General features: G+C 39.1%; 1 protein-coding gene across 2 annotated transcripts in view; it reads left to right on the top strand.

The window, feature by feature from the left end:
• The window catches only part of adck1 (aarF domain containing kinase 1), a 152,709-nt gene extending 135,984 nt beyond the window's left edge, over positions 1 to 16,725 (top strand). For both annotated transcript variants that reach the window (XM_088924578.1, XM_088924579.1), the window contains 2 exons: positions 10,297 to 10,490; positions 16,374 to 16,725. In XM_088924578.1, coding sequence (XP_088780704.1) covers positions 10,297 to 10,490; positions 16,374 to 16,542 — 363 coding nt within the window. In that variant the 3' untranslated portion in view covers positions 16,543 to 16,725. The remainder of the gene's footprint in view (positions 1 to 10,296; positions 10,491 to 16,373) is intronic.
• Positions 16,726 to 17,600: the final 875 nt, after the last annotated feature.

Raw genomic sequence — 17,600 nt, forward strand, 5'->3', positions numbered from 1 at the left:
GGATATTCACTCTGTCAGATTCAAAGCCAGAGACATGTGAAGACAAGCAGCCTGTTAAAAATTGAAATAGAAAGTAATTGCATGTATGCTGTGAACGTCAGACAACACGTTGAACTGTATTATGCTCCTATTCTGGATGCTATTAGTGTGTGAGCACTGTAACAAAGCATACCACTGTGACCACAAAATGCATTATTACGTCTATAACCAGACTTCCAGGAAGCCATCATATATTTTAGTGTCTCAGGGAAATTCTTTTATATTCTTTTTAATAAGGTAAAATATATTCTTTTATACATACCAAGAAGCACTATATTAATGATATATTATTTTTTTAATAAAAAAGAACAATTTAAATTAAAAATAAACTGCTCTCTCCATTTATAAATTATATTTTCTTTTTAAGTGTGATGATTTATTATGGGTTGGGTGACGGAGCCTCTGACGGAGAACAGAGCAGGAAAGTATCTGACGGACGAACGTGTAGAAGCTTCCTGGTTTGAACTGTAATTTTCACCAGTTGTCTTCCCCCAGTTGGTCAGGTGACCAAGAATGGCAAATCATTCCACACTGCTTTCTGGGAAATAAGGTTCTCAGGTTTCCACCTACAGCCCTTCTACAATGCATTCATTGAGCTTAGTTTTGGAGGTAGTCAAAAATGGAATGTTAGTTTTTTCATTATTTTAATGTATTTATTTTGTATCATAATAATAATAAATAATGATATTTTTGCTCCCCGCTCATTGCATCACTCAGGAAGGGCGTATTCATGGTACTCAGTTACTGTAGATTAGTTTTCTTATGGGGCATCCAGTCTCTCTACCTCAACAAGGTTCACAGACCACGCAGAGGAAGCAGGAAGAAATGGCTCTGGGCTTGAATCCTTTCACTGTGTACCATAATGGGGATATAAAGTAGGAAGAATAGACTCTTGCTCCTGTAATTGGGCTTGCGTTTGTCCCAAGGGAGAGGAGATTATATTAGGTCATTTGCTGTAGTGTCCGGGATGATCAGTATTATGGTTTTTAATGGTCCTTCTCCCTAGAGGAGGCACTGCAGAGCAATGCAGGGCTTCAAAAAATGTTGATGTGAAACATCTCCAGTCCCGCGCAAACAGGCAACACAGAGCCAACACATGCATGTTTTGCCAAGTACTGTATGTAATGCACTCAACATTGTTGCAATGGTGTGTCAGATTTTAGATAGAGATACTGTAAGTAACTGTGATTTACTGGTGAATTTATTCAAGGTCATCTTCACAGTTTTAAAAAAGAAGAATGTTATACATTTTCTCTTCTCTCCCCCATTTTCACAAATGGATAACTTTAAATGAAACCTTGTACTGGTAAGTTTTAATATAAGAATTGCAGCCTTTCTGAAAACAGCTGCTTTCCTTAAAGATTGCAGCTGACTTGGCGTAAGCAGTTATAGCAAGGAGTTCTGATGTGTAAAGGATTAGTCACCACACCAAATTCTGTTATAAATATAGAACACTTCTGTTTCTTCCCATACTCACAAAAGAACATAACTTATTTAATATGTGGCTAAAAAAAGCTAACTTAAGCAGAGAAATTTACCTGGAGCTACAGACACTGTGCCTAAATGTTTGTCTTAGTAACATTTTAAATGTATCAGAAGATCCAGGAATATAAGTAAAAGTATAGGAACAAGTAAAGGTTTATTCCCTGCTGAAAGGAGAAGAAAGGAAACACAACGTTTCGGCTGTTGAGCCTTCTTTGGGTGGCAAAGGTAAAAGTGTTAGATTTCAGGTGAAATCCTTTAGAAATAATATTATAACAACGACATCTGTACAAGAAATAGGAGGTGTTTAGAAAGCCTGGTCTTGGGACAGATTGCTGTGAAGCGACGGAATGCTGGTTAACCATGCTAAGTAACAGCTTGTGGGAAAACAAAGTCTTTCTCTTCTTGCAAATCTGTTTCACTGATAGCCACAAAGTCATTTTCTATTTTGAATTCCCTCCAACTCTTGCTATTTACTAGACAGCCTTAAATAGATCCCATACAGCCATATCACAAATCACTGCATGGGTGTCAGGTGTGCAGTCAGCCATACATGTGTATTGTGAAGGCCTGGCTCATGTGCATAGTTGCATCTAAGGAATATATTTCTCCTCTACAAGGGTGTGCACAGGAGTAGGTGTACCGAGAATGCAGATAAATCTGAGCTAAAGTGGATCGACCTATTTTCTGTCTTTGACAAAGCCATAGTAAGGCCAGGAGTGAAAGTCTTTTATGACTAGCCCTGGGATGACTGGTATAAGAAATATATTTTTATCATGAGTCCTTTGAACACCTGTGAAAATCAGATATGACAGAAAAATGAAGACTGTAATTTTTGCTTTTAAGCCAGTACAAAATCATCCACATTTAGATATGTGGCCAGACTGCATCTAGAGGAGATTTGCTTGCAACGACTTCCTCAGTGTTCCCTTAACTCCAAAAGTCCTCTTTTCTTTCCAACAACCCCAAGCACAGAGTTGCTTTTTCAACAAGTATGCAGGTGCAAAAGTAGCAATCAATCTTAATTTGACAGGCAAGGCTCAATGCCTGGCTCCTTACATGTAATATCACGCATCTCGTGACTACTGCAGATTGGCACTTATTCACTAGTCACAGCCCCTCAGAGGAGTCAGTGCAGATACAGTCGTGTCATCAGCAGCAGTGCACCCTTTTCATTAAGTTTTGTCACGAGGAGGGTCTTTGTTTGTCTCAGTGCCAGTAGGGTGGTCAAATTACAGTAGCTCAACATTGTTGATCAGACATTGATCATCTGTTCACCTGAGCGAATGACTTAAGGGGGCCTGTCCAAACAAAATGTCCAACCGTGTCTAAAGGATTTTTCATTGTTTGTGGGATTGTGTTTAAATGTGGAAAAGATATAAGGACTTAAAGGGATATGAAAGTTTAAAAATGTAATAAATGTAATTGATTGTATTTATATCATGCTTTTCATTCCAAGGTAATGCAAAACATATTACAGTACAAAAGGGACAGAATGAAATGCTGTTGCAATTTTTGGCAGCCTCACTATGAGAACATCAGGTCAGAATAAAGTGAGGAATTGAATTAAGGGGGGCTTCAGTGAGACAAGGTGCTACAAGCACAGAGCAGTATTTAGGCAGGACACTGGGGTGACACCCCTGCATTTATGAACATTGCCTTGACATGGCCCAGCCAGTCAAGATTTCAGTTTAATATTTCATACGAAGCACTGCACCTCCCACAGAACAGTTGCTATAGTGGTTTGGAAATCCTGGTTCAGATGGAACAGAGTGTCATCTGCTGGTCAACCACCACCACCTCCAGCAGCTGCCTGGTTTTCTTTTGACATCTCCTATCCCAGTACTGACCGGGCCCAGCCTTGCTCAGCTCCAGAGGTCTGAAGAAATCAGAGAACAAGGTGGTAACAGTCAACGAAACAAGTTGGCAGTGATGGGGAGGTGCAATCAGTGACAATTATACTACAGATACACCTCCATGAGCCTTGTGATATGAAGGGACTTTTATATCTGAAAGAGCAGCCTGTAATGAATCAACAGCAAATAACACACACGACAAGAAAAACAACAAACCATTAGCCAGACAAAGAGAAAACCGGAGCAGCAAAATAGTTCTGGGTTAAGGTGCATACAATTCTTCAAATGCTCACAGATTCTCTCACAATGTGAATGAGGATGAGACTTGTTTGTTTAGGGACTGAAATAACATTCTTATGTAAGCCCACATATAAATAGATGCAGAACATCAGAGTAATCCTAAATTGAGCTGAGTTCAATACGATGGAACAGGCCTGTATCGCAAGCAAACGGCCCGGAGTGAACTCAGCATGTAACACCAAGCTGATAAGTTATTGTTCCAGGGGGTGCTGCAATTTCTTAAAGACAAAGCTGAAAAATCCTGGAAAAAAAATGCCTTTGATTTTTTTTTCTGTGGTTTGTAAAAATGGAGGATTGTAGAGGAGCTGATAAGGAAGAACTGCAAAGACAGGTGGGATGGTTTCCAAACACAGGGTTCATGATTCACAAATAGTTGCCATTAATAAAGAAATTGCACATTTTAAATTCAAATTCTTAATGTTTGAACCCCTAAATTCCACACAACCAGTACAAAACTTGAATCCACTTAATTTACCCTTTAATCCTCCTCCTTAAATTATAGGAATAGAGATTTAAGGATTACAGGATAAATGAAATAGAAAATGCAGCTTTTACATGGCTTCTGAGCTCTTCAGTAATAGCACTCCAACTGTAGTTATGAAACGTAGGGAGACATGGAAGAAAATGACCAGTTGTTACACAAAACAAGAAAGCTGAAAATAGCCAAGTGAATACAAAGTGGTTTTAGGAAACACTTTAAGGACAATTTTCCCTGAGAACATCATGTTACCTCTTCAGGATAAGGAAATATCCCAACAGGAACCAGAAGCTGGTTATACAGTTCTACTTTAAATGGACTACTGAATATCTGGAAAGCTTTCATTTACTGTACATTAATCCAATACTATAAAACAATTTATCAGGTTAATTTTAGAAGTGCTGTTTTGGTGTTCAGGTGGTGTCTTGATGCACCAGATCCTGGGTTTGGGTTTGATCACTGACATGGGCACCTGCTGCATGTCTCTTCTTCTACACAAGGGTTTTCCCCAAGTGCTCTGCTTTCCTTCCATGTTATAAACTCGTACACGCTGGGTTAATTGGTGTTTCTAAGTTGTCCCTTGTGCATGTTCCCTGCGATGGATTGGATTCTATGTCTTGTATTCATATTCATAGAATAAAAACAGTAATTATATCTTTTGTGTTATCTTTATTAACATGCCCATTCACACAGAATTGTCCACACTGAAAGTCTGAGACCAATGGAGAAGACTAAGAAACGCCAGAGTTAGACTGAAGTGTGAGAATAAGAATGTGATATCAGTTGAAAGGGCTGAATTAGTAAAATGTCTCAATCACATAACTGTTTGTACACTAAAGTCTGAGTTTTTAGACTAAAATGTCAGAACAACATTGTCCTTATGAGGACTGGGCTATTTATAATGGGCCAGGAAGCTCCCACAAGGTCTGAACCTACCAGGTGTAATGGGCTTCTACAAACTACTGCAGTGGAGCATGGAGAGATGTTCATATTGAGTAGGGCACAGTCAAGGGGGGAGTCCTCTTTCTCATTTTACTACAAATATAAAAACCATAAATAGATTTATATATCAGTGTATAGTATGCACTTAAAAAACAGTATGCTTTAGTTAAGAGTTAATGCAGACTGTCTCTCCTTTCTTTGCTTTTGAACTGCTAAGTGAGTGTTTTTGAATGAACAGGATACTTAGGATTAATTTTAGATTTTGGGCATATATTTTATTTCACCTCCTTTATGAGGATTCCTGGAGTCTGTGAATTTTGTACCATTAACCTTCAGTACTTTAAGATTCCAAATCACTTTGAGATCCGTGGGGTTTTTTATTTCGTACTATTTGTTTATTCTGCTGCACTTTTTCAATCTCACCCCTGTCGTTAGCTCCATGGGAAAGCCCTGTTCCTGAATGCTAATGACTTATATTTCCAGTTGTGAATGTTTTTTCCAGTGGTGAAATGAATGAGTGCTAAGCAGGCCGGGTTGAGAAATGAATTTCAGGCACTAGTAGTAGGTAGCAGTGGGAAAGCAATATAAGGTTAATGTAATCCTGAGGTCCATGTTACTTCTCTGTGATGCATTGTTTTTCGTTTAACTATAGTGGGTTAGTCCTTCAGAACCATCTTTTTTTACTGGGTCATCTGCCAGAAATCAAAAGGCTGGACATGCTCAGGACTTTGCCAGGTGTCAGATCCTGCAAGACTGCAGCCATTAACCCCATGGCTGAATGAAACGTGCGACTCCTTGTTTGTGTCCTAAAAGCATCATAAAAAATCATAAATATGAGACTTAATGGAAATCCCGACTTTCACAAAAATGTGTAATGTGCGCACTCAGTAGATGCTGTTGACAAAACAGAAATGTATCAGTGTTTTTGGTTGTGATGCATGTTAAAGATTCTCAATGTAAAGACTGATGACGGGCAGTACCTGAATCAGCGCACAAGTGTGATGCACTTTATAGCAGTATCCTCCAGCCCTTCCTCTGGTTGGCAAAGATGCCATTCTTCTCACATTTCTCTGAAGGTCTGATTTCCCTTAAGCCAGACTGTGTGATTCCCGACTGCATGCAGAACACGCCCATCCCAGAGCCTAATTTAGCAGGGGCTTGAGCGCTGCCCTGTCATTCTGCTCCTCTGTGCTCAGGAAACACTGTGCTTCCTGTTTCTCGCTGCTCACAGGCTTTCCTCTTCACCCATTTAAATAAAAACAAAAACAGAGAAAACAAGAAGCTCACCTTGGACATTATGAGGAAGAAAAGACATTAATTGAGTTCTTTTTATTTTATTAGCATACCTATTGTATACTCGAATACTAATAGCTACATTAGTTACATACTGTAGCCTCATAGCTACACTATCCTCTGTTGCTTTTTGTTTCACAGTGCTAATGCTATTTGTGCTATTGTGCACACAGTGGTTAACAGCTGAAAGCACCATTAGTTAATTTGATGCTTTAATGTCTTCTGATGCGAGTCCACAATTTACAACCGTACAGTATTCTTGTGCACATGTCCTCTGCCTCTTACATTCTACTCTCCAGGTTATCAGAGGGATGTCATTGTAACTGTTGTCTCCTGAGCCATTTTTAGGCTCATTTCCTTTTGCCTGACTTTGGACACATGCTCAGTTCCTCCAATGCCAGCCCACTGTTTGGAAAACATCAGACTTGCGCCAGTAGCAGTAATCTCCGAATGTAGATATTGTCATTGGCTGGAGGGCAAACAGTTTCAGCATGATTTTCCACAGCCCCAACTGGTGAATCAGTGCAGGCACAAGACACGTGCTGGATCTCATCCTTCCCACCTGCTGTTAAGGGCAGCATGTGGTCTGCTGGTCCAGCTGCTCTAGGCAGAGGACTGTCATGCTGCAAAAGCAAAACCAAGCAAGTATCTTCTTCCTAATCGACGTTTCACAGATTAACTTATTGTGCTGCCTGCAGTCGACAGTAGTCGCACTATTTGTTTTGTAACCATTTGTTTGAGGTGTTGTTGCTCTGATATGCGGGGCCGGGAAAAACTGAAAATTTTCATGGGAAAATATTTCAATTAAAAAACAGCACATGCTGGATAAAAAAACTAAGCTCAAATGTACAGGGCACCTCTTCTGAGCTGTTAACATTTTGAAACCTGGCTTTAATCCCTGCCTTTTAAGGTTCAGTAAGCCAGCACCCGGCGAGCATGGCCACTGTGGAAACGTGTTTGCCTGCAGCCTGAGCAGCACACCAGTGCCGCACCAGACACAAGTCACGTAGGTGTCTGTGCAACAGCCATGCGCAGGGCTGAGAGGAGTCTGTGCGTTCAGACTGGGTTCAGCAGTATTCCGACAACACAGCTCACGTGTGACTCTTGTTCCAGCAGATTGTCCATTAACCCTGAGCTGGAGGTTCCAAACGTTTAGCTTGCAAAAAGAATGAAACAGTGATCACTTGCTTATACAGAGGGGTTTTAAAATGTTGAAAGGCTACGATTAGGGAAAACTGTGGAGCAAAATTAAAACTTGCATAGTATTAAGAGACAGTGGAGGGGAACAAGTATTATAAACAGATTTATAGCACATTTTTTGCTGTAGCCTATTCAAATGCATTATATATAAATACAATTGCTTATGATTTGACTGACTGCAGTAAATTGGAGGTAATATAGAAAGATTTATTTTAGATTGTGCCTCAGGCCCTCATTGTTCAAGCAGAAAAAAACAGCAGTTCAGCTCTCAGTTTTTCAGCTCTGTTAAGTGAGCCACTCAAGAGGTTTTATTTTTTTGAATGAATGAACATTAAAATGTTCACTAAATGAGAAGACGGTTTGTTTGAGGTAGGACTAGTGGTGGTGTTTTATCATTAGTGAGATGTATTTCTTTAAGAAAGCCGTGTTATTGGGGGGCAGTAAACGGGATGGGCATAGCTATTTGTACAGCTCAAATGTGATGTGACAGAAAGAGCCCAGCTGGGAAAAGTGTGCCACTGCAGCTTTCTTGGCTGAGGGTATTGGGAAATTAAATCTAGTCGAATGAGAAATAGCATTATAAGCAGACGTGGAAATTAAATCTTTATTTAACCTTTATTCTTGAAAGAAACAGAATTGGTTGAAAGAACAAAATGTTCACTGTTTGCACTGTGAGGCAGGTTTTGTCATGGGCAGTGAAATGTCTGTTTCCATTATTTCTATGATTTTGTTGCTGTTGCAAGTGTATTTTTTGTGAGCAGATAGCCAATAGACAACCAGTAGGTAAAAAAACACTATACAATATTACTGATTCCTGCTAGCCAGCTACATTAATGGAGGACAGATAACTAAAAAGGACAGTCACTCCTATGGCAAATCATACTTGTGGTACTAATCACACAGACTTCCCAGTTCTCACAGCCAATGAGTTCTGTGTACTTTTCAGATTTAAATATTGGTTTTAACAAAATCTTTAATTTTCAAACAGTACTTTGCAAGCACATCACTTTAGGGATTCGCAATGCATAGTTTCTTGAATCTCTGTTCTCCAATATTGCACATGTTGTTTTAGACTTTTCCCCATTCGTTTCTCAGTTTTTGGCCAGGGCTCCTTTACTTACAGTAATAGTACATCTGCTGAATCATTGATTCTTTAATATGATATAATATTTCTTTCTTCAGATGGATGAGTCTATTGAGAACAAATTCTAATTTACAATGACAGCCTGGTCCAAGAGGTTTCCATTAATGTTGCAGAGAAGACAAAGCAGTGAAAGAAATCATACAACTGAAAATGCCCTCAGATAAGAGGGTGAGGATTCAGGTCACCAGACAGATTATTCTAGTCACTGGCACTATGGCAAACTCAGTAGTTGCTCTTGCAGGGTTCAACCTGATAAAAGTACAAAATACTAACTTGTAAGAGAACTGCAATAAATCATTTACACAGATTTAGCGATTTTAGAATTTGTGATTTTCCCAGTTTCCCATTACAGACCTTAAATTAGCACCAGTGGGGCAGTCTTCTGGTAGCCAGAGAGGTCCTGTCAATCAAACAGAGAAATCGCAATGACGAGTGTGATGGAGGGGAACTGGGGAGTGAGGGGGTGCCATGACGAGTCTGAGTCTTAAAGCAGAATGGTATTACCCACTGATGTTCACTCCTGATCCTGGAGGGCCACCATGTCTTCTGGTAGCCATTCCACCCTGGACTAAATGACTTGATTTGAATCAGTTGGTCACTTACTGTATTTGGTCTATATTTCCACTGTTCCAGGTCTTTACCCATTCAGGATTATGAGCTTTCTCTAAAACCGGTGGACTGTGGACTTTCAGGACCAGGAGAGAATATCATTGGTATAAACCATCATGTTTCCCTAGAACAACTTTACAAGCTGTTCTCTTAACATCACTCCCATACTGCAAGATGGCTGATATGGACATTTGAACTACTACTGTATATATCAAGAGGAAACGATTTCTGTTGTATGGTTTGTAGTTTTAGTAGGACAACCTTTTAACCTTTTAGTCAAATTTCAGAATTGGAAATATTGTGTTCACATTTCTTGTTTAAGTTGTTTATTTGCAATATACTGTAATTGTGTTTATTGTAAATAGAATTTAAGAAACTAAGACTTCAATTAACTTTGGAGGAAAGAAGTTATGACTGATAGGAGCCAGTTAGTACCGTTCTGCTGTAAGCAGCATTTTGCCATCATCCGTGAGTGAAAAGAGCTCTCTTAAGGCGAGCTGGATCAGAAACTCTATAGGAACGCATGCAGCACAGTCACATGTGTAAGGGCTACCAGTGTCATTGTCTTGTTGTAATGCTTAAAAGGGATATGTGCTTGTCAGAGTCTCTAGTATCTCTAAGTGACCTGTGAAATTGTAACAACCTTTATAGAGAATACGTTTAAGAGCTTTCTGAATGTCAGTAACATTTGTAAAGATTCTTGATACTGTCTCATACACTTTTACTGTATGACCTCGGATCCTGAAAAATGCTTAATCGTGCAGGGGAATGTATCACATAAATGATTTGCTTATAATTCTCCTTTGTGAAAAAATACCCTTTTGAAACAGAAAGGGCATTCCAGCCCTTCCAATGACAACCTCCTTTGTGTGTTCATTTTACAGCATGAGACGGGGAAGTCTAGATAATTAGGATGGTTTCATTTACTTCACCTCTAATCTCATTCTGCTCAGGATGTGGAGATCCGAACGAACGCTGCCCTGTATCTACCTCAGATCAGCGAGCTCTTAAACAAGGTGCCTCGCCAGATGCTCCTGCTTTTAAAGACAAATGACCTTCTGCGAGGCATCGAGACAACCCTCCAGACCCGAGCCAGCGCCAGCTCCTTCATCAGCATGTCCCGGTGCTGCGTCCGGGCGCTGGCCAGGTACGGCTCGTCTTTTCTTGCTTTTAAATGTTACACTTCCTGCTTATAGTCTGTCAAAGAGTGGCTGCTATGGGCTGATGATCTCAGCGATTCAGTTGCGCACCGTGATCAATTCCAGCATCTTTGTCTTTTTTGCTTTCTGTATTTAATTAGTCTATTTCATTGCATTTTTGTTCCTTGTTTTAGTTTTGTTTGAATGTCTTCATTCGTGCCACCGATAACTTATTTAAAAACATCTTTTGATGAAATAAACAACGATCACAAAAAAAGTATTTATTGAAAAAAAAGTGTTCTTATTTTGGAATAGCAAGGAGGGCAGAACTGGAATTAACAAGTATCTGGGGACATAATACAGCAACAGAATTGACAACTATTCAGGGTTCTGCCGTGATTTATAGTGAGAATATCTTCAAAAAGAAAACTACATTTTTACATATTTTTGCTGGACTTTTCCACTTTATACTATGTGGTAACTGATTATAGCAAGTGTGAGTGCCATTGTTTTAAAATATATAAATATATATATTTAATATATAAGCAATATGAAGGATGTTTATATTAAGAAAACAGCTGGCAGTAAATTAATATAATGTTTCTAGATTTCACAACTTAACTTAATTTTAAACCACAAGATTATTCCTTGGTGGGTCTTCTTTACACCCAGAGCTACTTTCACATTCTGTTATCTGTATTAATATTCCCTAAAGGTTGATTCAGCACAAAGAATGCAAAACCTGTGTGATAACAGTGAGATGATACTGCACTGTCCCCGATGATAAGAAAAAACACATTTCCTAACATTTTAATGAAGAAATATCTGCACTTGAAAATCAGAAACAGACAGGGGAGTATTCAATCACACTGTCTTGCTTTAAAGACTTTCTGCGCTGCACTGGATGATTTGGCACATTGAGTCGGAAAACCTAATGCCAGTGCATCAGCAGTTCTTAATTAAGCAGCATTCCAGTAGTCCACATGATGCAAATGAACAAGCCTTTAAAAAGCACAGAACTATGGTACATTGGAAATTATGGAGAATTACATGACATATTAAGGTTTCAGCACCAAGGCTAGCACCACCAGGTGAGTCTGATCCCTCAGCTGCAGTACAAGACACAGGGAATCTGTACTGCTCTCTGGACTCTAATACAGTATATAGCACACTGCACTCACCTTAGCCTGCTTAAGGTCTTCTCAGCCACTTCGACACTTTCAACTTCAAAAGGTGAGAAGGTGATAAACAGGTGTTTTTGCTCATGTTAAATGGTTGGTTATAAGGACAGGTGTTACAGCAGGTTTTGCCTTAATGAACTGAGGCAAATGTAATCTTATAAACTGTTCCGACAGAGTTTGAAAATGCACTGTCTGGCCATTGCAGCTGTGATTAAAGATGTTATTAATTTTACTTCCATTTCTTGAAGTAACTTTGGCCTCATTAGAAGACCCTCCTAGTCAGAGGCTTAGCTCTTAGCTCAGGCCTTGAGAACAGACTTGCTCTCATACTGGATACCTACTGCAAACCCTTTTGCCCTTTGCTGAAAACATGAACCCTTTGCCCTTTTTGCTGTATTTTCGGTGTTGCAACTCACAAATTAAATCTTTTTTTTAAGAAACACTAATTCAACCAAGATGGTCTTTTATGATTTTTTCCTCTCGTGCTTTGCAAATATTGAACACCACTAAATCTCTTAAGAGATCTTTTCCCTCTTCTCTTTATTTTGAATGAGCTTTTTAAGTGCCCCGGTTTACTCCTTACCTCTCAATTATTAGCCTTCACTTGATGTTTACGAATTTGTTTCCACATAATGGATTTCTACCTGGCACTCACACCGGAATGCACAGGCCCAGTAAGCCTGTTTCAGATAATGAGGTTACAGGTCACTTTCAAGTTATTATGAGCTGAGGGTAACTTGAGAAATATCACTGAATCAAGTCAGAGAAGCTGCTCTAATGTTTACCCTTTTCTCACAGTGGTTTGTAAAATAATTCAATACAAACAAGGCAAGCTGTTTGAGAAACACCGAGGCGTCTGCTCATAGAAGCAAACCTGTATCCCACTTCATCTTTTATCCTCACTGTATGTGTTGGCAAAGATAATAACTAAATCCCAGTAGTTGCAGGATACACAATGCAGTGCTTATGACCCCATTTGCGACCTCCCATTTCACCACTTTATAGAGGCATGACATGTATTTTAATACATCAGAGCTGTAGGAGAGGTAGACCTTTTAGTAAAAGAAATGAGATGTAATACATATTTGGGATTTCAAATGCAAAGCTAACCAAACTCTGGCTTTGTCAATATATTGTTCTTCCCGGCATTTCTAAATTGTCTGAGAAGTGCTGTTTCTGTAGTGGAAAGCCAATCTATATTTTGCTTAAATTAAAACCGTAATGCATCTCAAAAGGATATATTTATAAGTCAGCATTCAAAGTGCAGGAAAGTCATGCAGCGACAAAATAGAAAAAAAATCAATTCATGGTAATGATGCGCTTAGAGTGTTTTGAGATTTTCTGAGGTCCTCTCATCCTTCCCTCATCAAGGACTATATTCACAAGGATTCTTGAAAACCAGGGCCGAAATAATATGAAAAATGAGAGCTCTAGCATGAGCCCATGATATTATATGCAGAAGGCATTGCGAAGAGATTTTTTCATGTGCAAACTTTTGTAAACGTGTTGTGCAAACAGACCCAAATGTCACACAGAGTTAGGGGAGATTAATGAGAGAAGTGATAATATAAAATAAATGTTACACTGTAGACTCTACCAGGGGAATCACGTGGAAAGTACAGCAGAATAGTATGTAGCAGTACTAATCTATTAAATACATCCTGTAAGATTAATATATATTACCAGGCTGTGGTGTTAATGTTTTGAAGAGGGGTTTTAATATTTGGTAGTTCTGTTTACCTAACAAATTAGCTATGAACAGCTTCAGAATAAATATGAGGTAGATTGAAAGGTTATGTCAGTTTTAAACTGCTATTTGAACTATGTTTATATTATTAAAAGTCTAATTAAGATGACAGTTTTGTATTAGTTTAGATTTATCCAAACCCACAAACACCCAGTTAGCATTCTTCATATTTACAAATTTGATTTCCTTTCATTTTGGTAGGAGTAATCTTGTAAAGCGTAAGATCTCCCTGTGTGAGGTGGTGTTGTACTCTTGTTCAGCAATGTGACTGTGAGAAGTGTTGTTGGGTCCGAATCAGCCTGCTGGTCGAGGCAGGAGAACACAGCGAGGCAAAAATCGCCTCCTGAAATCTTGTGGACCCCTAAACTCCAGGATGTAGGTTAAACTGTGTTGTCCTCCTGTTTAGTATTAAACATTAATAATAAAATGCAAATCGTAGGCTTCCGTTGACCAGGCAGTGCATGTCATTGACCTGGGAAGACCTGGCATTTGAATACGTGTCTGAAGGCCGGCGCAGAGTTGACAGAGTCGAGCCCCTCCTCCTGCCTTGACAGCTCCAGGCCCCTCAGAGATGGGAAGCAGGAAAGCGTCTCCCATGATACTACGTGGCAGGAATGTGTTCTCGACTTAACTCCTCATTGCTGCCTTTCTCTCCCGGCAGTCGCATTGCGGGAGCTGAAATCTGCCTTGGGTCCTTCCCAACAAGGGGTCCTACCAGGCTCATCTTTCCTGGCAAACATAAAAGCGCTTAGCGTCTTCTGCCTGCTGGCGCTGAGGGCAAGGCAGAGAGAGCGCTGCAATGTGATGCAGTACAGTGTGTCCAGGTGGCCTCGCCACCTCTGGGCATCGGAGGTTTATTTCATCTGGATGATGCAAAACAGTAGCTAACGCTGTGCTTGCCTGGCTGTGAGCTGGCAAGAGAAGCTAATAAACTTTAAAGCTGAGTTTATAATGTATTCATTCGTCTTACACTGTGACAAGATACAAAATGTATTTTTAAAATATTGAGTGGGTCTAATTCTTCTGGCAGTTGGATGTGCAGAGGAACAAGGGAATTCCTCCTCTCCTCCAGCAGTCAGTCACGGAGCTCCCACTCCTTCCCCTGTCCAGCCTGCAGGGATGATTCGCTCGGACACATTGAGACATCAGATTTGCATTACTTCCTTGTCACAGTCCCCTTGCTTTTATTCTGAGCCATTGTAGAACATGACAAAGTGAGCACAGGCCCTCCTGGGCTGTGATGTTTTAACACACAGCTACACAAACCTGCTCTTTCAACTGAAATCATTGTTCTGTCCTCCTGGGATTAAAAGCATGTGTTTTTTTCTGATTTCATTTCCATTAAATAGATAAGTTATTCAATTGAGTTTATGTCTCTCCCAAATGAACTATTTCCAAACTAGCTAATTTCACTTTTACTCCAAAATCTATTAGAAAAGCAGCACTGCTTTGCTAATAATATATGTTGAAACTCCATTGAATCACTGGAAAATCGATGATATTCTTCCCTGAAATAAAAACCTGAGTAAAGAGTTCTGGTACAATAACTGAAAGTAAAAATATTAACATTGTATTGAAAATTGTGCACAAACAATTTGCTATTAAAATTATATTTTTGTCTGTTTTCTGTAAAAAATCCAAGAAGCCTAAAATGCTAATTTTAAGCTATTGTTGTTATTTTGAAGATCTGAGTCACACAAGCTTTCTAGCCTAAAGTGAGGGTCTACTCAGATCAAACCTGTATCTACAGGGCATGATTTTAATCAGTCAGTTCTGCGATACATAATTTTTTTGTAGCCCTAGTGATACCTTAACCACTTACCACATGAAAAAAAATCTACAGTCCTGAAAATCTGCCTTGTTGTCAATCTAAGGCCCTACCTGACAGACACTGGAAGTACAGAGCTATTAGCAACCACAATATTTAACAAACTGTATCAGGACAAGGAGACTATTTCCATTCTGAAAGTGGTCATGTAACCAAATAATACTTGTGCAGCATGAAATCACAGAAACACACTGCATATCAAAATGTAAGCACTAAGTCAAATTACAAATACTAATGAGAAAAACACATTTCTTTATTTTATATTGCATTGAATTTCATGTTCAGAATTTGTAAAGATAAAGAATATTTCTTTCCCTGTTCAATTCTTATAGCTTAACAAATCCCCCTAAAGACCATCTTCGTTCGGTCAGTGATTCCCTGATTTACAAATGCATTTTATTCTTTGGCTAAATGTTATGTATTTTATAGTTTTTAATACTATTGTAGCGCTCTAGGGTTCACATGGGTATACGCCTTCACCACTGCCGCCTCAGGTCAGCCCCCCACCGCTGGGGACTCAAACCCAGGCCTCCAGCGTCACTCAACAGGGATCCAGCCAACCTGTAATGTCCGCCGTATTACAGGCTGTGTGAGCTGGCTTACCAGCGCGGTGACATCACCGCCTTTCCCTGTGGATAGCAGGGACCTCAGCCGCCAGGCCGAAGGGAGATCTCCCTTTAGCTCAGCTGGCTGGATCCCTGTTGAGTGATGCCGGATGCCTGGGTTTGAGTCCCCAGCGGTAGGGGGCTGACCTGAGGCAGCAGCAGCAGGGGTGCATACCCATGTGACCCTGAGAGTGCTACACTATTAAGGAAATGATTTGATATGATGCTTCTAAGTGACATCAGCACTAGGTTTCCAGAACTTTTTTAACCCCAGAATGCAGCTTAAGAGAGGAGTGCATGCTACTGTATGAAAGAAAGCTGAAGAAAGTACATGATTAGGAGGTATCATTAGTTTACCTTTGACTACATATTCAAATATCCAGGAAGGTTTTATTCCCTACTGACCTATCTACTAAAGCGCAAGGGTCTGATTGACAGTAGTGCTACATAGCCTAGTGACAGAACGTGTTAGTGAAGATTCTCCCCTAAATTTCTCTCTTTTCTCTCTTTCTCTCTTATCTGTATCACAGGCATAAGAAGAATAAATGTGTGTCCACATACAGAAGAATGAAAATTACCTTTTCGGAAATATTCACCCTCTGGCAAATCGATGTATATGAACTCTTTCTGAGGATTAGGGGTTCAACACTAGGAAAATGGATCGTTAGCTTGATGTGCCTGTTCCACTATGTGTATTGAGCCAGACTGGTACTGTACTGTATGTTTTTCTGTTATAGGAAACAGTCCTCCATTCTAACTGCTCTCATAGACTGTTTTAATACTTTACCTCACTATTTGTACTTTCCAAAACACAGAATTCGAACTGTGGCTTTCCCTCATCATGTACTGAAATGCACTGTCTGAATAAATATTTTTTTCAATGCAGATCTGCAGTATTTGTTATGATAATGAAACTGGTCATTTTCTGTACTGTTTTTCTGAAGTTTGATGACTCTGTAACTGCGTTATTTAGTAACATTTAGCAATTATAATATAAACCTTTGCTTACACATCTGTATTCAATGTGAAACGGCTCATCATTGTTGGTTTATTTTGCACTTCATCATTAAGGATTTACAAATTAGTAACTTACATGCGTAATCATATCGTAATTTGTTATCATATTGTAAAACAGCAGAAATCAATTTGATTACTTTGCTTAGCTATATATAGTAAGAAAGGAAAACTGTTAGCCTTATTTTTTGCTTTAATTGATCTGCAGTTTGAAAATAAGAGAAAAGTGGCAGATACACATTTAAGCATATACCTTAAGGGAAAATATCAGACAAACACTGTAGAGGTTACATTTTATAAGAATGTAAGAAGGGTTAGAAATGACCCAGATTGTCTTTAACAGTTTGAGGATCTTTGTTATTCTTCTGCAGTATTACACCATTGAAATCTCTCTCAGTATTGGAACTTGTTGCTATCCCTGTGTAATTGCAGGAATTGCACTTGTCATTTGATAACAGGTTTTGGTTTGAATCAGATATGTTGAATCAACATTCTTATATTTTCTATAAATTGTAATGTTAAGAAATAAAAACAGCAAACTCTGAAATCAAACACAAAAGAAAAATATATAGTAAAGTACAGTATGTTTAATTTCTAAAATTAAAACTTCTCTCTTAGCTTGTTGTTGCTTTATCTCTCTTAAAGCTCAAGAAAAAAGTATTTTATTTCAGAATCTGTTTACTGGGCACATTGTGTGATGGGACAGTTGGTCAGCATTTGAAAATGGAACAAAAATAAAATTC

The sequence above is a fragment of the Atractosteus spatula genome, chromosome 9 (genome assembly GCF_055471065.1).
Source record: "Atractosteus spatula isolate fAtrSpa1 chromosome 9, fAtrSpa1.hap1, whole genome shotgun sequence".
Classification (NCBI taxonomy): domain Eukaryota; kingdom Metazoa; phylum Chordata; class Actinopteri; order Semionotiformes; family Lepisosteidae; genus Atractosteus; species Atractosteus spatula.